Genomic DNA, 21,344 nt, shown 5'->3' on the forward strand with positions numbered 1-21,344 from the left:
ACATGGCAACACTAATATTAAAATGCAGTTCGTATGATGTCCGACAGGGGGCAGGGCATCGCAGAATGTTCCCTGAAAGACAATTTGTTCAACAAGTAGGTAGAATGGCTTTTTTTTTTTTTTTTTTTTTTTTTCATATTTAGATGATAAATAAATTATAGAATGTAATTACATTTAATAATTAAGTATATTAGTGTTCCTCTTTGACAAGTTTTCACAGAAAACCAACGTTTGTTCGAGTGCAAACGTTGGTCTTTTATTGAGAATAGAGGGCTGACTTCAACAGGAAACCTTTGGCCACAACATTATCGAGGGGAAACAGTGGCTGTCACGCACGCGCGCGCACACACACACACACACACACACACACACACACACACACACACACACACACACACACACACACACACACACACACACACACACACACACCACTTTAAGACTTGTGACTAACAATTGTGAACTCGTTTCATCATAGCCAGGCCTATATTTATAAACCGAACTTTTAACCTTTTCTTCCGCATAACTAAGATAAAAAATAAAATCATGGAGACAAGACCAAGGATCACTCTGTCTGAGAGTAGAAGCCAGATATTGTAATAGCCTAGGGTTTTCAGATCTCTTTATTTCACACTACACTAAACAAAATAATTATTAAAATGGGACATGCATGGGAAAATGGGACACACAACTAGACAAGTCTTCTAGCTTGCCAAAATAACCCCCCCCCCCCCATGTTTTTCTGTAAATATACTTTCACTGCTCCGAGTATTGATGACGTCTTGTATCATGTGTCTTCATATGTCTTGAATACACAGGACTACAAAGGAAACCATTTTTTATATCCTTTTAGTAATATTGTATAACTGTACCGCTGTACCTTTTGCAAACTGTTAATTCAATCAATCAATCAATCAATCCAACTGGTCCATCAGCCCAAGCTCTTTCTTGGAACACTTATCAACATATTATCTATCATAACAGTTATGAGGTTTTGCAACACCATGGAAAAGCTAGTTCCTCTGTACCGAGGATGCCAGCTCACTCTCAGCTGATATACTAATATTAGACACTGAAAAAGGAGAAGATAAAAACAGATATTTGTCACATTATTAGTGGCAATTATTTTCATTCTAGAAACTATAGACACGCACAGTGACAATTCTTATGGCTGGTAATAGCTCAACATAAACACGTCACACAAAAGCTAGAGTTCAAAAGTAAAAAAGGCTATTTATAATTTAGCTGTATAGGCTAGTCTAGATCAGTGGCTCTCAAAGTGGGGTCTAGGGACCCCAGGGGTCCTTGAGGGGTTTCCAGGTGGTCCCCTGCTAAATGACTATAGCATCAAAATCAGTGTAACTACTTTAACACTTATACTTTGGCTATTAGAAAGTAGCTGATCTACAAGTTCACAAAATGTTGCACAGCGATGCATTGGTCTGCTATTTTCATAATATTTTATAACACAAATCTTCTCTTATGCAGATCCCTGGCAAAGTCCTTTCAGATGGGGGTCTACAACCAAATACAAGGTCAGATAACAATGCAAAATAACAGCACAACCGTACACCTTTTTTTTGCAAGATGCGAGTTGCAAGAGATCATATATCGCATGTATTAGGCCCTAATATAACCACATCCTCAGATACAGCTTGCAAATGAAAACCACACGGTATGCTGAATGCATGCCTGCAGTTAATCTCAGTCAGTTAACACCTCACTTTAACTCTTCATAATCACTCTGTGTAAGCAGTATTACAATGCATGACTTTTACACCCTTTGCATCTGCAGATAAGAGGCCACAAACATCCATATGCACCGAATTATGTGTAGTAGTCAGCATAAAGGTTAGGCTATACTAAATCTGGGTAACTGCTCAAACATCTATTGGAACTATGTAGATTAAGATTATGGGAGTTAAAGGCAATTTAGTTTTTCACATTTTCTGAATAACCTTGTGATATGTGAAGCAAAGGCATTTTTTTTGTACAAATAAAATGTCAGTGCAGTGTGGAATAGACACCTGATACATTTTGTAGTTTTGAGTTTTTACGCTTATTTGAAAGCATGATCATGTGACACACAAGAAGGGAAACTGCGGCATCTGTGTTATCAGACGTCACCGTGTGCCGTTGTGTAGGAGATAAGGCAAACGGGGGGTGGAAGTTGTTTGGAGAGGGCAAGAGAAAGACGAGGATGGCGGAAAGTGGGAGGCATGTAGGGAGGGATTAGTCAAACGTCTTGTATATTACTGAAACTTGAAGAGTGACAGAATATTCAGCTCATCAGCGGAGGGATTTGAACGCACTTTCTTCTAGAAAGAGTGCTTGGGTGTATGTAGGTTAAGAAAAGCACCTGAGGAGAACCCAGCAAGATACAATTGTATGATTTCATTGTGAAAGGCTTAGTGAAGTCAAGGACACAGCACTCAGCGGCATGGTGCTTTAGGTAGAATATAGCACTCTTTTAGACATACTGTAAGGCTTGAGGGTTATTTATATTTTCCTAAGTTTTAAGTTAGTGTTTTTCTTAATGTCACTGGTGCGTTCACACAAGATTGTTCCAACTCATTGACATTTTGGTGGAATCATGAAACAACTGGAGCTGAGGGGAATCATGTGGATTTTAGGAGTGATTATCCTCCTCATGGCGTCGGAAACGAGTCAAAAGCCAGGTTTGAGCATCTTCTTCATTTTTGCTCCCATCGTGGGAAATGACATTCCATGATGCAGTTATGTGGCACGAATATTTAAGGCTCTACAATATGTATTAATAAGTTACACGTATCCCATGCCTAGTTATCTGGCCAAATTGTGATGCACAACTGTATCTTGTAAATCAAAGTAGCACTTGCATTAAGATTTTCCATTATAGTCTGAATACAATCAGAGTCAGAGGAAAGGACTGATATGATGATGGAGGTGGGCTTATTACAGCAACTGTCTTTACCCACGGAAGAAATATGTACCACAACAGATACTGTATGTGAGGTTTAATTTTCATTATGAACACACACACAGTCCCCTTCTTGTCTCCGCAGTGGAACTTGTGACTTGTATTTTTAGAGATGACATGATGATACAGCTTTTCTCCATTGTGGGGGTACTGAAAGGTGGAAATAACATTTGTGTCAGCGCTGTATATGGAGGGTCCTGTGGTTTAGCGACCACATGCTTGTTTCTTACACCTCAAAACAAACAAGTGCACAGTATACATACTCCAAACACACTGCGGATATACTGTATACACCAATTACAATAGCCTCCCATGATATCACTCCTTTTTAAAAAAAGTTATTTTTAGAGTGGAAATTCTGACATCGCAGGTGCAGTACACCAATAATTTTATAATGATTGTACTAGGTTATTTAACATCTGTATATTCTTATCTTACTTATTTTTTCCTCCACAGATTAACACTATCTAATTGAATTATTAATATAAATATATACTCATAGTAAATTGGAAACAATTACAAATAACACAATCATATTGCTTCTGGGCGGAATTATTTCATATTTGTGACTGATTGTTGAATTAATTTGTTCTATTGTCACACCACTTGGAATGCTGGTAGTGATTTAACATACTAACAAAATTGTAAAATGCTGTTGATGCTACTGATGATTAATATAATATCTTTCCCACTTTCTGCTAACTTGCTCTTCCATCTCCCTCAGGTACTAACCATAACAACCAATTTAACTCTACCATAACTCTTGATGGTAAATGTATAACATTTTCCACCCATATTCAAGTTTTCCCATATATTTATATTTGTAGTTTGTTTATTATGTTATGAGATTATGTTATGGGATTATGTTAAATAGAAACATGGAGAAGATATACAGTAGACCATAAATCATTTAGACCAAACAAAATTGAAAGAATTCCCCACTTTAAGATCTTTACTTAGCTACTTAGTTCTATTTTATTTTTGTTTTTAACAAACCATCTACCATATTCAAGCAATCAAGTAGTCAGTTTCCTGAAAATATTGATGATGTAGCTGATCAAGATATAACGAAAGCCAAATACCTTTGAAGTTATCTTCACCATTTTTCATTTAGATTTTTTTTTAGTTGGCTTGGGGATTAAGATGCTCAGTATCATTTGCATCAGGATATACCATTGTTAATATATAAGTAATTATATTATGTTCAAACATTCACCAGTGTTTTCTATATTTTAAATAAATCTCTGGATGTGTTAACATCATTTTTGTTGTTATACAGTCTACAGAAATAAAACTGTCAACCAGGGGAATACTGTTAACCTGACATGCGCCAACAAGACACGGAGTGAGATGCTTTACACTATCTGGACAATAGACCTGGAGAAGAAGCAGTGTCGGATAGCCTTTAACGATGTTGGACATAGTGAAAACTCTTGCAAGGATGGGAAGACTCTCCACAACAAATCTACTGGTGAATCCTACTTGTTCATCCCAAATATATCAAACAGCGATGAGGGGGTCTACAAATGTGAGTCTGCATACAAAGGAGGAAGTGACTCAATAATCTATAATGTATCTGTCACAGGTAAGACCGTAATTCTCACTGGGCATATGTTACTGTCAAGAACTGACTTTGCTGTCATTTTTTATGCAGTGAACTGGTGTTGTCTGACTTATTTAGTGAATCTTTCTGTCCTGTCCAGTCCCTCCCCATGTGTCAGCCACGCTGCAGTTGCAGGATGGCAGGAGGGTGGCTGTGTGTTTAGCTGAAAGGGGGAAACCTGCTGCCACCATTGTCTGGGTGAACATGGAAAATGACTCACCCGTACCTAGAGTGGACACCCTGCATCACCCAGATGGATTATACACAGTGAAAAGCCAGCTAGATCTCCGAGAGGGAGAAGCCATCGATAACCTGACCTGTGCTATTCACCACCCATTTTGGGACACGGCTAAAATCATCACGCCACAAGCCTCCACAGGTAGGCCTACGGTTTGGCTGTAAGAGTACAAATAGTTCTAAGGCTATTCATGCCTTTTGCATAGAATGGAAATGACACAGAAAGATAGCAACTGTTTTTTTAATATATCATTTTGAAAATTTCCATTCAATAATTTGCAGCACCATTGAAATATCCAAAGATGGATAGATGTCATCATAACTCAGTAGATAATGACGTCCAATAGATTAGTGTCTAATTTAATCTGTTCAATTTCAGCCTCGCCAGCTAGTCCTCTTCTCGGATGGCTTCTGATCACTTTGCTAGCAGTCAGTGTAATTGGGATTTTACTGGGACTTTTGTACTTCACACAAAGAAACCTAATTGTGATCAGGTATGACAAACAATTTCATAGTTATGAATTGGAAATATTGCCATGAGCGTTGGTGGCACTGTGATGGTTTTTGTCTCTGTCGTTGTCAGGCATTGTTGGAAGTCTAATCCCACTACACCATCTGAGGCCAAATCTCCACCGGTAGGGCATTCTTGCAACCTATTGTACAATTTATTTGATAGTTATGTTCACTGATCATTGGTTCTCAAGGGGTCCAGGGACCCCCAGGAGTAGTTCACAGGGTTCCAGAGGGTCCCCAGCTAATTGATCCAAATGGACGTTTAAGGATTTGTAACTATGAACGCAGTAGTAGTGTACAGTTGTTCAATCATTAACACTGAGGATTTTGGGGATAAAAATAATATGAAATGGCCTGGGCCGTAGCGTGACGGTCCAGGCACCCTAGGCTGCAATGCCAGCCAGACAGCGTGTCGCGGGCAGGGGCGTAGCACCAAATTCTGGGCCCTGGGGAAAAAGATTCACTGTGGGCCCCCCTAAGATTTTTTTTCTTTAAAAAAGACCAATTTTTAAAAAAAAAATTTGCCCTAGTAACTCAGTCCCACTTACACCCCCCCCTGTGACGCCCCTGGTCGCGGGTTCGACTCCCGTTCCCGACGACCTTTGCTGCGTGTCACCCCCCCATCTCTCTCCCCGTTTCCTGTTAGCCTACTTTCCCTATCCCCCTCTAAAAAATAAAGGCATAAAAAAGCCCCCAAAAAAAATCTCTAAAAAAAAATCATATGAAATGGGGGCCCTTTGGCTAATGCATATCAAACTCGGGGTCCTTGAAATTAAAAGGGTTTAGAACCACTCATAGTTGATGAACATGTTGTTGTGTGTTTTCTTTACATCTTTTCTTTTATCTCATGCTTTTTCAGACGGAGGAGGTGGAAGAAGTGGAGCCATATGCCAGCTATGTTCAACGTGTGAACTCTATCTACAACTCATCTGCAGATCTGTTCACATGAAAGTCTGTTTCTTTTTCTGTCTCTTTATCTCTCTCACGCACACGCGTGTGTACACACACACACACACACACACACACACACACACACACACACACACACACACACACACACACACACACACACAGGCAATTACGCTCACACGCCTCTGCTGATGAAACTGAGAATGGTAGTAAAGTGGGTGGGCTTTATCATAAAAGACTTGAGCTGAGAGACGGAAGCTGCTGAAGGTATTTCTCTTCGAATGACTCATGATGGAACAGGGATCCACCTACAGTAGCCCACTGTCACAGTGGCTTACCTGTGCACAGCACATGCAATCCATATCAAGTCACCATACAGACAACAATACCACATGTGTGTTGTTGTTGTTGTTGTTGTTCGATGATGACTAACAGTCACCTGCAGGTATCTCACAGCATGCCTTGCAAGACTATAGACTGATAGATTGTTATGGTGCTATGGATTTGCGTGCACCACCATACATGAGCTTTTAGAAGACTCTTAAGAAGACCTAAATCATCACATGGATATAAAAGTGCAATTCTGTTACAATCTCAAATCTGAAAAATGTGTATACTTTTGTATATTGATGTGTGTATCGTATGCATGTATTATGTATTTCTATAAATAATAAATGTGTATTTATATTAATGATAGCTATTCAGATGTTGCTTAACTTTGCAAAGAGCAGTACAGTATACAGGAGGAATTTATGATGAAATGAGTGGCACCTGAGGAACTGGGGACATATTATGGAGTATATTGTTAGTATCGTTCATGGTAACTTTACAAAGGTCTTTATTTTGTATTCGTTTTTTTCTGTTCTAACAGGAAAAACAAAAGCTGATGCAATGGCATTAAATGGCATCAACAGAGCTTGTTCATGAGGTTATAGGAAGCACTGCTCTGCCATCTGCTGGTAGTGACTGGAACATCCTTCTTCCTCTAGTCTACTCTAGACCAATGTTCCTCAAACTTTTTAATGCCCCCTATCGAATATTGAGGTCCCTTAGCGCTCCCCACACCCAATTATAATGTCATGTCAGTATCATTTAAAACAATATATTATACTGTTTAGACTGATGCTAGGTTCTTAGAATTACCTTATCCTACATTATTGAGGCACTACACTGTCTCTATGCATTATGTGTTTACCTAGCTTTAGTTTAAGTCACTCTGGACAAAGAGCATCTGCTAAATGTTTAAATTGTAAATTGTATCATGGTCAGTGTCATGTCAGTATCATGGTCAGTATCATGGTCAGTATCATGTCAGTATCATGTCAGTATTATGCTCAGTATCATGTCAGTATCATGGTCAGTATCATGCTCCGTATCATGGTCAGTATCATGGTCAGTATCATGTCGGTATCATGGTCAGCACCCTGAAGAAGGCAGCCTAGTCTGTCTAGTTTGGCATCAGCAGCTACTCTTTTCTTCTTTATCATGGTCAGTATCATGGTCACCTGAAAACATTCCTTTTTTTTCCGGCAAGCGATACATCATACAATGAAGTATAAACTGGATTATCATCCGGTTTTCAGTGTTTGCATACAGTACACTCAGTAATTAGCATCAAAGGATGTGTCCTACCTCCCTTCATCTTCCCTGTGAGAAATGAACACCATCAATATGGGTGAATGATAAACAAGTCATTTAATAAAAAAGCAACAATACAAAGGTAAAATAATCAACACTAAAGAAACCATTAAAAAAAAAGAAACAATTGCCAGAGCTACTGGAGGCTGAGCCTTTCGCTATACATTTCAAGGAAACAATATGTTACCACAAGCCCCACGTTGATTCTTCTGTGGGGTACGTTTCCTCTGTAAACAGGTCAGACAGACACATCATCTGGGTCATCTGCCCACTCTCTCAGTGAGGAACCACGGCAGCTGTGTTCTACTCTGGGGTTGCCTCAGAGTTGAAAGGATGTGTGCCACGGCACACCGTTTGGGAACCACTGGGTCAGATGATGTTTCCCGTATGAAGTACACATTCATTTTGTCAGTTTTGCCTTCAAGGCTGAGATCAGATTAAATTTACTATAAAACCTAGCCTCTGTATTGTAATGTATAAGCTACCTCCCCCTGTCTTTTCTGTCCATGGAGCCCTTTGTCACTGCATTACCCCATCAGAACATAATCATCTCCACAGTCTTCTGCGGTTGAGGGTTTGGTTTCAGGGCTGGAGTTTTGTTTGGAGGGAATGTTAACTATGGCATAGTCACAGTCAACTTGGGAGTCCCTGATGACTGCTGGTGTATTGCTGTTGCCGTGGTCGATAGTGGTGTACGTCACGTCCGGTGTATTGCTGTTGCCGTGGTCGATAGTGGTGTACGTCACATCCTCAGCAGACGACCTTTCTTCCTGAGAATGAGAATCAACATTTTGAGTCCTAATCAAATCCATGTCTCTCTCATTTATATGCAGTGCTATTGCACAAACAAACACACACACACACACACACACACACACACACACACACACACACACACACACACACACACACACACACACACACACACACACACTGTTGCTGCAGTTTGACAGCAACTAACCACTCAAAACTGTGTCTTCTCTGGATAAAATGAGTAGCCCTACAGTTTTAGCGACCAATGTGTACCAAGCATGCAAATCTAGAACCTCAATTATCACAACCTTACTATATATAGCCAGGTACAATGTTTCCATATTCATGTCACGGATGACAAGGGCTTGTTTATCTGTCGTCCAGGAACAAACAAACAAACACACACACACACACACACACACACACACACACACACACACACACACACACACACACACACACACACACACACACACACACACACACACACACACACACAGATCTAAATACTGTAATGTCGTGCTGTGTTCAAAAGCAGACTCTATGCTTTGACGACAGAGGTTTGACTGACAGGTGTATACTCTATATATTGTACCTTCTCATCTGTGTCATTTCCAGCTTGCCCCTCATTCCCTGCAAGGAGAAGAATAACACCTAAATTAATAAATGATATCAGGCAACTTATAAATCTTCAGGCAAGTAATAGCCTACATTATACAACATAATTTAATTAGTTCATACAAGTGTGATGTTACCTTCAACCTTTGTCTTTTTCCTGTAAAAAGCCAAAGGGAAAATCACAATGATGAGATCACAGCATCAGTAGTCATCCAGTCCAACTAACTTATCAATTAACTTGCTGTCTGTCAGAAACCTTGTATCAGCATACTTCAACTTGTTTTTTGTGTCAACGCGTCATGATGTGGCTTATAGATCTGTTCTTTTTTGCTATTGTTGTAAAGTTTGTAAATGAAAGTGGTTAAGCGTGTCTTGGGTTTTACTAATATTTAACCAATGAAAAGTAAATAGATAAAACTAAATACTAACTATCCATTACATGTTCTTTCCATTTCCTGAAAAGAAAAGGTTTTGGACAAAGAAGGTTTCAAGGCATGGTCTCACTATTTCCATTATTCATTTGAGTTGCATGGTTAATCACTAAAGTGATTTCTTCTGCATAGGAAATGAACATAAAGGTGTGATTTAGATGCGATACATCCCCCCACGGCTGTGTTTCCTCCACAACCCAACCGGTCGACGTGGTTATGCTGCTACCGGAAGGTCTTTTGATATGCATAAAACCACTACTTCTCTGTGCTTGTGCCTAAACAGCAGTGATGGCACAGTGCAGTATGACGTCAAATTCCTGCACAGTAATAGTGCTGTGGAGATAGTAAATGTGACCCCATGAACACAACATCCTGTAGATGTATGATAGCACTCACCAGCTTGAAAAATTAAAGGACAGGGACAGTGCCTCAATTTCACCAAGTTATTTAGCCCCTAATAGCTTTTGAAAGTAGTTAATATGAGCATTAGAATAGTAGCCATATTCTCACTTTGTAGCTGGCCTCACATCATATCCACTGTTGATATTCTGCACGTATATCCACATAGATTTAGATTGCACATAATGCTTATGCCTATATTTATATTAATTACATGATGCCTATGTCTATATTCACGTCTATAAATGGTTCACACTTTATGCTAACCCTGAAGGCCAGGCCATTCTTCTCTTTTAAATTATATATTTTCCTAATTTTAATGATTGCCTTACTCCTATTTCATATCGATCTACTCTCACTGTACCTGTATACAGTATGTGTTTCATGCCTACTGTTATGACACCTGAATTTCACTCAGGATCAATAAACGTCTATCTGATCTATCCATCTGTGTGTGTGTGTGTGTGTGTGTGTGTGTGTGTGTGTGTGTGTGTGTGTGTGTGTGTGTGTGTGTGTGTGTGTGTGTACTGTGCACATACACAGTAAATGTTTATGATCACTTACCGTGCTCCTGAAATGCAGTTTCCCATGGTATTGCAGGCGGCTCCGGATGACTCAGTTGTACAGTAGTCGTGTATGTCAGACAGTGCCAGGTACTGTAGCACCAGTTGGCAGAGCCAGTGCTCGGGTGGTGTTGCCGACCCCAGAGGCAGAGTTTCAGAGCCACTGTCTGCCTGACACTGCTCTTGACACTGTTGTCTGAGCTGTCTCTAGAAACATGCTAGTGTTTAGAAACAGGACACATCTGACAGGGACCACAGAGAGAGAGAGGGAGGGGGGGGAGAGGGAGGGAGGGAGAGAGAGAGAGAGAGAGAGAGAGAGAGAGAGAGAGAGAGAGAGAGAGAGAGAGAGAGAGAGAGAGAGAGAGAGAGAGAGAGACTGTTTGTGTGATTTTAGATTTCCTGTGCTTTCTAACAGTTCATGCAACACATACAAACACAAATGCATACAAGCACACAAACCTGTTGGAAAAGCTCATATAAACAGGTATTTGTTCTTGTCACTATCGTCTGATTTGCATGGTCGTGCAGTGATGAGGAAGTAATTGCGTGACTTTTCCCCTCACACATGATTACTTCACTTTTCACCATCAGTGGAAATTCTAAAGTATTTCACTGTCCTTTTTTGTGTCAAGCATAAAAGTGTTATACATGATCATACGTATAAGGCATTAATGTGTCAAACATATGAACAGGCACAAACCGTGGTTTCAAAGGTTTTTCTCTAGTAGCACATAGACATTTTCTATTCACTTAAACCCTATATATTTTGTTGTATGACAAATAGTGAAAATAGACCTGTCTTTATGTTTTGCCTATGACATGCCCAAAATATGGACGAGGTTGAAAGTGGTTTATATCAGAAGCTTTTTGACAGAGTACTTGAGTGTCTCTGTGTCAGACACATGCAAATAAAGAGATGGGGAACCCTGGTAGCTGCATGTCATTACACCTCTCTGTCTCCATACATAATCTATTTCAGTGGACGCTCTTAGTGAAACTTTGAGAGCATGTTCATCTGTCCGGCCCATGACCGGCCAACTGGGCTCTGAATGCCCACATCATCGTGAGACAAGCAGAACGGGTGGAAGAAAATTATCAGCTCAATGATCAATGAGCTGAATTATATCAAGTGCCAGGCCCAGGCCCTTATTGACATGGGAGCGTCCCTTTCCTTGGTCCGCCTTGGATCCCTGCTCGAGGCCAGAGATACATCATCCGCATCTGCAGGTCATCCACAATGATGCAGGTTTGCAAGCACACATGAAAGGCCAAGGACTGCTCCAAATCACGGTGGCCAATAGAAGACTGCACCAGACTGGCTGACCTTCAAAAAGAGTGCATACATTATCCACCTAAACTTATTCTGGGCTTTCATTCATTTCATTTCATTTCATTCATTTCACTATTCTAATGTTTAACATTCACAGAAAATAGCAGATTTACAAGCTGTGACGGCCTGTGGGTCGTCAGACACTGGGCCTCACCTGGAGGCAATCAGGGTAAACCCAGAAGTCTGACACGTTTCTTCTCCTCCTCCAGTGAGCAGCTACCCTTTTGTTTGAGTTCCTGCCTTATTTTCAGTTTACATTCACACACACGCATACAGCACACTCCACTCGTCCATACACTGCAGACACTACTGATTACCATTTACCCACACACCATTGTTGTTTATGTTCATTCCTATTTAGTTTACATTTCAATTTAAATACATTTCATTTTTGGCCATTTTACTTATGTGTGGAGTCCCTTTTTGTTATGTACTATGCCCGTTATGATACAAAGTTCAAGTTTAGAGGAGAGAAAAAGAGGGGGACCAGGAACAGAGTCGATTGTTTAATAGGCCGGGTCTTAGGAGGATAAAGTGATAGCGTATATTATGCCTACACCTGACTGAATCTATCAGCCAAGACTATCACAAACTCTATGCCTGTGGATACCTCTAGAGATAACGTGACCGTGACTGAGAACTCAGATGGATGCAATACAAGCATTTAATTGCATAAAAATGCTGAGACTAAAGGAACTAGGTTTATACAAATATATTTTAAACACCAGGGGGTACTGTTATCACAGTTACTGAACTTAAACGTCCACTTCACCCATTTTCAACCTATCTTCATATAATTGGCCCTAGGCTACTTATTTCAAGAATGTCAGACTTAGAGGTGAAAAGAATTGACTCAGAGGTAGGCTACAGTAAAGTAAGTTCAACTGATATAGCTACATCAACCTAAATTTCTTAAGTTGTCAACTTGCAACTAACTTTATTTCTTATGTCATCCTGAGTGAGACATAATTGGTGTCTTTGAACAAATAAATTACACAATTTTAATCTTTTTCCTCCCTTGTCATTAGATTGTCCGGCTGTCTTCCCTGAGATTGGTTAGTCCGCCGCCGAGTGATACCAAACATTATAAAATAATACCCAATGCCTCCCTGCTTGGCACTCAGCATCAAAGGTTGGCTTGGAGGTAAGTCCCTGCGACATATATTACAGCATCATGTCCAGGTGTTATACTGTACTTGTACTCTAGTCTACATCAAGGTGCCTCACACTCTGGTAACAGGAGCTTATCGGTCACATGGCCCGAGAACCGTTGGTTACTGAATCTCCAAAGGCTATGTGCATGTGCAATAGGCCTACACAGCCTGTGAAGAGCAACAGCAAACTATTAGTGAGGAAGGTGTGGACCATACCTTTGCAATGCTATGAATTCTTCTTCTAACAAGAAGTCTATCAGGCTCCTCAGATCAAGCAAGTGTAGAATATACCTTTACACTTTGTGACACTTCTGTTTTGCCCCCTATTGTCATCGCAACTTGCATTCAACATGTGTGCAAAATGGCACCCACGGTACAAACCATCATACTATTTTGCCATGTGGTATTATGTTAAATTAATATAAATGTTCAAAGCCCAAAGTTTGCATATGTATGTGAAACTGTCATTTCAACATCAGTAAAGTAAAAGAACTGTCAGGCTGGTCTGTGGTACAGTATGTGGGAGGACAGGAAGTGGAAACCAGAGTGTAGCAGAGTGGGGTGCAGGTGGCGGATTATTGTATAGTGTCACATGCTGTAAGTACAGTATGAGCTGGTGTAAGCACACGTGTGCTACAGTACAGTATGTCCCCCCTGATGGATACATTGTTGTCTGGCTATGTCATCCTAGCACTATGGATCCTGTCACCTCTGTTCATCCATGGGAAACATCATGGTAAGCCCTCTAACAGTCTAGACCAGACCCCTGGTCTAGGCCTAAGTATAGGATAATATGTTGTGTAAAAAGCAGTTTAAACGTATTCTGTCACATTATATACAAATGTTGATAACGTTGGGGTATAGACTGTTTAACCTTGCACATTTCTGTTTATTATAAAATGTGAATCATACACTGTAACATCCATACTGTTATTTACCTCAGAGAGTGTACAAAATGGAACCACATGAACCCTTTATGTGGCTCCATTTGTACACACTCTGAGTTAAATTAACACAGATGATTTAATTGTGACTTGAATAAAATTGTTTAAACATATGTTTTAACAAATGAATTGAGGCATTCATTTTACGGTGACTAAACACTGTAACATTTGCATTATGTTTTTTTTACCAGTGAAATACATCATTATGCTCCATCGTTAAGATTTCAAGACAGTATTCACTTTGTCATTAGACCATAATTGAGATGCTTTGATTCACAGACTCAATCCCTTCCTGTGAAGTTAAGATAAATGTCAGGAGAGGCACAGTGTTGAAAGCTGTCCCACAACATCGCCTGACTGTCAACTGCACCGTGGAAGCCTGTGGGAAGTTGTTAAATATCACCTGGTGTAAAATCCTGGACATGGATATGCCTTTATGTAAACAGATTAATAATACTGAGAAAATAAAGATGAGACAAGTTCACAGCAGTTCAACAGGCAAACTGACTTCATTTTTGGACTTCAAACGGATTTCCATGCATGACGATGGCATGTACAGATGTGAACCAAAAGGATCCAAAGATAGTGCTACAGCCGTCAGCCATGCAGTCAATGTTTCTGTGTCAGGTGGGTAGCTCGAAGTTTTGCATTGTATGACAAAAAAATACAAGTTGAAAAATATATGCTCATTACCTCTGCATGATGTGTCCTATATCATTCTATGTAGACACATACCAGCTTGAAATGTCCAACACCAAAACAAGTAAGAGGATTTTTCTTGTCTATAGGCTGTCATGGGACTTCAAAGATAAACATAACATGTTGTATACACAGTACATTTACATTTGAATGTATTTTCATGTACACTAAGATCTATTTTATTTATTTATTAATTCACAGGCGATTCTCCAAACAATGAGGAACCTGCAACTCTGTCCTGGTTACCCTACATGTCCATCTGTATCAGCATAGTGCTTCTGGTCTTCATAGTGACAATGGTCACCCTGTTGAGATTTAATAGTTTTAAAGGTAGGTTGTTATGGTTTCATATTAATTCACAAGCTCGATCAGTATCATAGCATTTCTAGATTGTATTACCTAAACCCTGAATCATTTTAAGTATTTACACTGTGTCATACATTGTGAGTATTCTTGGCGAGTGACAACGTCTTAAATCAGAGTATAAATGCAACTTTAATGTGCTCCTTTTTCACCCTCCACAGGATTAACAAGTAACAACAAATCCCTGGGACAGGTAAGGGATGGAGCACGTATTTGATTGGTGTTAAGTAGTTCTCAATGGACTTCCCAAAGCTAAATTGCAAAAAAATACTTTTATGGAACTGTTTTTCCTTGTGTGATCTCATAGGAGATGTCCACCCTGACGCTGCCAGACCTGCCCAAGGACACTTGTCCTTCTGCTCCTGTTTTGCACCAGGCCTGCTCCAATCTGTACGACAACTACATTCACAGTCACACGGGGACAGCGCATTCTCTGAAGACAGATGCAGGTCAGCATGAAGACAACACAGTGAGAAGTGGTCCAGGGTCAGGCTACGTAGTATATTCTGCCATCCACCATCTGCCCTCTGAGACATCCAGCAGATCCCAGCATACTACGGCCTTACAGGAGGAACATTCAGAGTACGCCTCCATTAAAGTCTCATGAGCTTCAAAAATACAGTTAATAGTCAACACAAAGCTTTTTTTTCTTTTTTACAAGTGATTCCTTTTCCTTTTCAATTGGCTGAAAATATGACCTTTTGAAACTTACATAGACGTATTGCACCTTGCAGTGGAGTACCCGAACGAGAACTTCCTGTATGCATGGACACACACACACACACACACACACACACACACACACACACACACACACACACACACACACACACACAGACACACAGACACACACACACACACACACACACACACACACACACACACACACACACACACACACACACACACACACACACACACACACACACACACTCGTGTCGATATTCGGAGTCATGGAAATGGTGAAAATTTTATAACGGCTATATAACCACGCGGTTGTGGTTATGTGAGGGTGCTGTGTTAGGTGAACTAGAGATTGCTTTCTTGAAACCCTGTATGACACTTCCTTTCTTCTTTTCAATGTCTTCTTTTTAACTGGTGGGTTTCTTTTGGTTCAGGTAGACCTAACTGTATGAGTCACTTTAAACCTACATGGGCTTAAGATTGTGATGATGTGAAAGGTAGTGGATGGGGTTAAGGATAAGGAAAGTATTACATTTTGTTTTGGGGGAGGGGAAGGGGGGGCAGAAAAGGTGAAGGTGTTACATAAAATACATTTATGGGGGTACATTATATGGATATACAGTATGTATTGTGCATGTATATGCACATGAAAGCTCCTGCCAATAAAATATTTGGTCACAAAAGAGATGATGACTTGTTTTCCTTGTGTCTTTCTTGCTTTCTCTTTTCTTTACCCCTTTCTTGAAACTGCAAAAGTTGGGAGCTTGCACAACAAATAATTCTACCCAGTCATTTGCACCTGTAAACCTCTAATGGCCATGAAGTTGAATCTGATGATGTTAAATAAGTATAGTGTTTCTGAAATAACTTAAAACCCAAATTATACTTTGTCGCATGATGGAAAGAAAGAAAGAAAATTAAAAAAACTCATGTGGCATTATCTTCTTAATAATTTTGGCGAGTGACACCATGATGCACCAAAATATAAATTAGGCTTTAGATGACGTACTGTACAAACATAGATCAGTCGGTGTCTTCATCATCTATGATAAAGTGGTCTTGTTGCATCTAATGTAAACTACAACTAGTGCAGGCAGTAATCACACTGTCAGGATCATGATGCATTGTGTGGTGTAAAAATTACAGGTCACATTCACACTGACCTCTGAAGGTGATACAAGAAACTGTATGTAGATGTTTATTTCAATATGTGACGTGTTTACATGCAGCATCTCTAGTGAGAGAATCTCCCCTGTCCAGTGTAAAATAATAATAATAATAATAACTAGAAAAAGTGCTCCTCGGAGCACAACTCTCCGCTGTTGGGAATGTTGGGAATGTTCTATCTGTATAAGTGTCCTATCCGTCCTGTCTGTATAAGTGTCCTATCCCTCCTGTCTGTATAAGTGTCCTATCCGTCCTGTCTATGTAAGTGTCCTATCCGTCCTGTCTGTGTAAGTGTCCTATCCGTCCTGTCTGTGTAAGTGTCCTATCCAATTGTTACAGTATCCGCCATTTCTCAACCATTTCGTGATTGTTCCTGTCTTACCTCACTCTTACCAGACTTGTGTTGGGAATGTTGGGAATATTCTAATTCTTATGTTCTAACTGTCCTATCCATCCTGTCTGTATAAGTGTCCGATCCGTCCTGTCTGTATAAGTGTCCTATCCGTCTGTATAAGTGTCCTATCCGTCTTGTCTGTATAAGTGTCCTATCCGTCCTGTCTATGTAAGTGTCCTATCCCTCCTGTCTGTGTAAGTGTCCTATCCCTCCTGTCTGTATAAGTGTCCTATCCGTCCTGTCTGTATACTGTAAGTGTCCTATCCGTCCTGTCTGTATACTGTAAGTGTCCTATCCGTCCTGTCTGTGTAAGTGTCATATCCCTCCTGTCTATGTAAGTGTCCTATCCGTCCTGTCTGTGTAAGTGTTCTATCCGTCCTGTCTGTATAAGTGTCCTATCCGTCCTGTCTGTATAAGTGTCCTATCCGTCCTGTCTGTATAAGTGTCCTATCCGTCCTGTCTGTGTACTGTAAGTGTCCTATCCGTCTGTGTAAGTGTCATATCCCTCCTGTCTATATAAGTGTCCTATCTGTCCTATCTGCCAATTATGTATCAGCCATGCAGCCATTTCGTGATGGTTCCTGTCTTACCTCACTTTGACAGTGGCAGAGACACTGTCAAAGTGACGCCATGTATTTATACAGTATTTCACCGTATTGTCACGTGTCACGTGAGGCTTGACCAATCGGTGTGTCATATTTAGAAAGTGAAAACAATACTCTCCTGCGGAGAGTAATAATAATAATAATAATAATAATAATAATAATAATAATAATAATAATAATAATAGTAAAAAGATTTCTGAATATTTGTCAAAGTATCTGGTGAAACATGTAGGCTTAGGCATGGTTTGGGTCTTTGATAAAAGTAAATGTATATAAGCAAAACATAGTAGCCAAAGTCATAGAGGAAATCAGTAAAGATATTCCTTGGTTGGTCTAAATGTTGTTAATTTAATTGATATAAACATTATTCATTATGACTACCAGTGGCCAGATTTAGCATGTGTGTATTGTTTTACAAGAGACATGAAACATTGATGACTAAACATTTGCTACAGTAAAGTAAAAGTAAAAGAACCTTCCGGCTGGTCTGTGGTATGTGACAGGAAGTGGAAACCAGAGTGGGGTGCAGGAGGGGGATTATTGTACAAGTGTCACATGCAGTAAGTACAGTATAAATTGATGTGTAAGGTGTTAGGTCACACACGTGTGCTACAGTCATAGAGTTAAAAATAAGGCTACAGTACAGTATGTCCACCCTGATGGATACATTGTTGACTGGCTGTGTCATCCTAGCACTATGGATCCCGTCACCTCTGTTCATCCATGGGAAACATCATGGTAAGACGTCACCTCTACCAGTCTAGTCTAGACTAGATAGGAAATTATATGGTGTAAAAAGCAGTTTAAACTTCTCGTGTCACATTATATTGATACAACATATATTGATAACGTTCGGGTATAGACTGTTTAACATTCCACATTTCTGTTTATTATAAAATGTGAATCATACACTCTAAAATCCATACTGTTATTTACCTCAGAGAGTGTGCAAAATGGAACCACATAAACCCTTTATGTGGCTCCATTTGTACACACTCTGAGTTGAATTAACACAGATACTTTAATTGTGACTTGAATACAATGTGTTAAAATATGTTTTTAACAAATTAATTGAGGGATTCATTTTATGGTGACTAAACACTGTAACATTTGCATTATGTTTTTTTACCTGTTAAATACATCATTATGCCCCATCAATAAGATTTCAAGACAGTATTCACTTTGTCATTAGACCATAATTGAGATGCTTTGATTCACAGACTCAATCCCTTCCTGTGAAGTTAAGATAAATGTCAGGAGAGGCACGGTGTTGAAAGCTGTCCCACAACATCGCCTGACTGTCAACTGCACCGTGGAAGCCTGTGGGAAGTTGTTAAATATCACCTGGTGTAAAATCCTGGACATGGATATGCCTATGTAAACAGATGAATAATACTGAGAACATAAAGATGAGACAAGTTCACAGCAGTTCAACAGGCAAACTGACTTCATTTTTGGACTTCAAACGGATTTCCATGCATGACGATGGCATGTACAGATGTGAACCAAAAGGATCCAAAGATAGTGCTACAGCCGTCAGCCATGCAGTCAATGTTTCTGTGTCAGGTGGGTAGCTCGAAGTTTTGCATTGTATGACAAAAAAAATACAAGTTGAAAAATATATGCTCATTACCTCTGCATGATGTGTCCTATATCATTCTATGTAGACACATACCAGCTTGAAATGTCCAACACCAAAACAAGTAAGAGCATTTTTCTTGTCTATAGGCTGTCATGGGACTTCAAAGATAAACATAACATGTTGTATACACAGTACATTTACATTTGAATGTATTTTCATGTACACTAAGATCTATTTTATTTATATTTATTAATTCACAGGCGATTCTCCAAACAATGAGGAACCTGCAACTCTGTCCTGGTTACCCTACAGGTCCATCTGTATTAGCATAGTGCTTCTGGTCTTCATAGTGATAATGCTCACCCTGTTGAGATTTAATAGTTTTAAAGGTAGGTTGTTATGGTTTCATATAAATTCACAAGCTCGATCAGTATCATAGAATTTCTAGATCTTATTACCTAAACCCTGAATCATTTTAAGGATTTATACTCCGTCATACATTGTGAGCTTGTAAGTATCTTTGGCGAGTGACAACGTCATAAATCAGAGTATAAATGCAACTTTAATGTGCTCCTTTTTCACCCTCCACAGGATTAACAAGTAACAACAAATCCCTGGGACAGGTAAGGGATGGAGCACGTATTTGATTGGTGTTAAGTAGTTCTCAATGGACTTCCCAAAGCTAAATTGCAAAAAACTACTTTTATGGAACTGTTTTTCCTTGTGTGATCTCATAGGAGATGTCCACCCTGACGCTGCCAGACCTGCCCAAGGACACTTGTCCTTCTGCTCCGTTTTGCACCAGACCAGCTCCAATCTGTACGACAACTACATTCACAGTCACACGGGGACAGCGCATTCTCTGAAGACAGATGCAGGTCAGCATGAAGACAACACAGTGAGAAGTGGTCCAGGGTCAGGCTACGTAGTATATTCTGCCATCCACCATCTGCCCTCTGAGACCTCCAGCAGAGCCCAGCATACTACGGCCTTACAGGAGGAACATTCAGAGTACGCCTCCATTAAGGTCTCTTGAGCTTCAAAAAATACAGTTAATAGTCAACACAAAGCTTTTTTTTCTTTTTTGTGATTCCTTTTCCTTTTCAATTGGCTGAAAATATGACCTTTTGAAACTTACATAAATGTATTGTACCTTGCAGTGGAGCACATACCAACCTTGCTAGAACGAGAACTTCCTGTATGCATGGCCACACACACACACACACACACACACACACACACACACACACACACACACACACACACACACACACACACACACACACACACACACACACACACACACACACACACACACACACACACACACACACACACACACACACACACACACTCGTGTCGATATTCTGAGTCATGGAAATGGTGAAAATTTTATAACGGCTATATAACCACGCGGTTGTGGTTATGTGAGGGTACTGTGTTAGGTGAACTAGAGATTGCTTCCTGAAACCCTGTATGACACTTCCTTTCTTCTTTTGAATGTCTTATTAACTGGTGGGTTTCTTTTGGCTCAGATAGAACTAACCTACTGTATGAGTCACTTTAAGCCTACATGGGCTTAAGATTGTGATGATGTGAAAGGTAGTGGATGGGGTTATAAGGATAAGGAAAGTAATACGTTTTGTTTTGGGGGAGGGGAAAGGGGGGCATAAAAGGTGAAGGTGTTACATAAAAGACATTTATGGGGTACATTATATGGACATATGTATTGTACAGTATGCACATGAAAGCTCCTGCCAATAAAAGATTTGGTCACAAAAGAGATGATGATTTGTTTT

General features: G+C 39.9%; 4 protein-coding genes across 6 annotated transcripts; 3 read left to right on the forward strand and 1 right to left on the reverse strand.

Annotated features, from left to right (window-relative positions):
- The first annotated feature begins 2,250 nt into the window (after positions 1-2,250).
- Positions 2,251-6,379, forward strand: LOC311064667 (cell surface glycoprotein CD200 receptor 1-B). 2 transcript variants are annotated; one of them, XM_084084578.1, is made up of 7 exons: positions 2,251-2,678; positions 3,684-3,728; positions 4,239-4,544; positions 4,663-4,941; positions 5,179-5,293; positions 5,383-5,434; positions 6,172-6,379. In XM_084084578.1, exons 1-7 carry the CDS (start codon positions 2,594-2,596, stop codon positions 6,259-6,261), a joined length of 972 nt encoding a protein of 323 aa, XP_083940704.1. In that variant the 5' UTR covers positions 2,251-2,593; the 3' UTR covers positions 6,262-6,379. The 2 variants fall into 2 exon arrangements, with proteins under 2 accessions (XP_083940704.1, XP_083940705.1); XM_084084579.1 differs by lacking the exon at positions 3,684-3,728.
- Positions 6,380-7,897: 1,518 nt separating this feature from the next.
- Positions 7,898-10,843, reverse strand: LOC311064078 (uncharacterized protein). 2 transcript variants are annotated; one of them, XR_014602670.1, is made up of 5 exons: positions 10,625-10,843; positions 9,368-9,387; positions 9,208-9,245; positions 8,256-8,629; positions 7,898-8,223 (listed from the first exon to the last, which is right to left on the reverse strand). XR_014602670.1 is itself a non-coding variant. In XM_084083819.1 (4 exons), exons 1-4 carry the CDS (start codon positions 10,648-10,650, stop codon positions 8,387-8,389), a joined length of 327 nt encoding a protein of 108 aa, XP_083939945.1. In that variant the 5' UTR covers positions 10,651-10,843; the 3' UTR covers positions 7,898-8,386. The 2 variants fall into 2 exon arrangements, 1 of the variants encoding a protein (XP_083939945.1); XM_084083819.1 differs by having other exon boundaries at positions 7,898-8,629.
- Positions 10,844-13,734: 2,891 nt separating this feature from the next.
- Positions 13,735-16,300, forward strand: LOC311064744 (uncharacterized protein). The gene is made up of 6 exons (XM_084084672.1): positions 13,735-13,843; positions 14,331-14,678; positions 14,779-14,814; positions 14,952-15,080; positions 15,275-15,306; positions 15,421-16,300. The coding sequence occupies exons 1-6, from the start codon at positions 13,753-13,755 to the stop codon at positions 15,718-15,720; spliced, it is 936 nt and encodes a 311-aa protein (XP_083940798.1). The 5' UTR covers positions 13,735-13,752; the 3' UTR covers positions 15,721-16,300.
- A 2,296-nt stretch (positions 16,301-18,596) lies between these two features.
- Positions 18,597-21,192, forward strand: LOC311064775 (uncharacterized protein). Its single transcript, XM_084084717.1, has 6 exons — positions 18,597-18,701; positions 19,184-19,529; positions 19,631-19,666; positions 19,806-19,934; positions 20,137-20,168; positions 20,283-21,192. The coding sequence occupies exons 2-6, from the start codon at positions 19,349-19,351 to the stop codon at positions 20,409-20,411; spliced, it is 507 nt and encodes a 168-aa protein (XP_083940843.1). The 5' UTR covers positions 18,597-18,701; positions 19,184-19,348; the 3' UTR covers positions 20,412-21,192.
- Positions 21,193-21,344: the final 152 nt, after the last annotated feature.

Source organism: Gymnoscopelus microlampas (genome assembly GCF_963454915.1).
Source record: "Gymnoscopelus microlampas genome assembly, chromosome: 17".
NCBI classification, from domain to species: Eukaryota; Metazoa; Chordata; class Actinopteri; order Myctophiformes; family Myctophidae; genus Gymnoscopelus; species Gymnoscopelus microlampas.

Bases quoted from the DNA above. Each gene is read 5' to 3' on its own strand.
- LOC311064775 (XM_084084717.1), top strand. From the start codon at position 19,349: ATGAATAATACTGAGAACATAAAGATGAGACAAGTTCACAGCAGTTCA. The intron at 19,667-19,805 runs GTAAGAGCATTT...ATTAATTCACAG, and splicing joins AATGTCCAACACCAAAACAA to GCGATTCTCCAAACAATGAG. The intron at 20,169-20,282 runs GTAAGGGATGGA...GTGATCTCATAG, and splicing joins ACAACAAATCCCTGGGACAG to GAGATGTCCACCCTGACGCT.
- LOC311064667 (XM_084084578.1), top strand. From the start codon at position 2,594: ATGAAACAACTGGAGCTGAGGGGAATCATGTGGATTTTAGGAGTGATT. The intron at 4,545-4,662 runs GTAAGACCGTAA...TGTCCTGTCCAG, and splicing joins CTATAATGTATCTGTCACAG to TCCCTCCCCATGTGTCAGCC. The intron at 5,294-5,382 runs GTATGACAAACA...TGTCGTTGTCAG, and splicing joins AGAAACCTAATTGTGATCAG to GCATTGTTGGAAGTCTAATC.
- LOC311064744 (XM_084084672.1), top strand. From the start codon at position 13,753: ATGTCCCCCCTGATGGATACATTGTTGTCTGGCTATGTCATCCTAGCA. The intron at 13,844-14,330 runs GTAAGCCCTCTA...TTTGATTCACAG, and splicing joins CATCCATGGGAAACATCATG to ACTCAATCCCTTCCTGTGAA. The intron at 14,679-14,778 runs GTGGGTAGCTCG...CATTCTATGTAG, and splicing joins AGTCAATGTTTCTGTGTCAG to ACACATACCAGCTTGAAATG.
- LOC311064078 (XM_084083819.1), bottom strand. From the start codon at position 10,650: ATGGGAAACTGCATTTCAGGAGCACG. The intron at 9,388-10,624 runs GTAAGTGATCAT...GGCTTTTTACAG, and splicing joins AACTGCATTTCAGGAGCACG to GAAAAAGACAAAGGTTGAAG. The intron at 9,246-9,367 runs GTAACATCACAC...TTCTCCTTGCAG, and splicing joins GAAAAAGACAAAGGTTGAAG to GGAATGAGGGGCAAGCTGGA.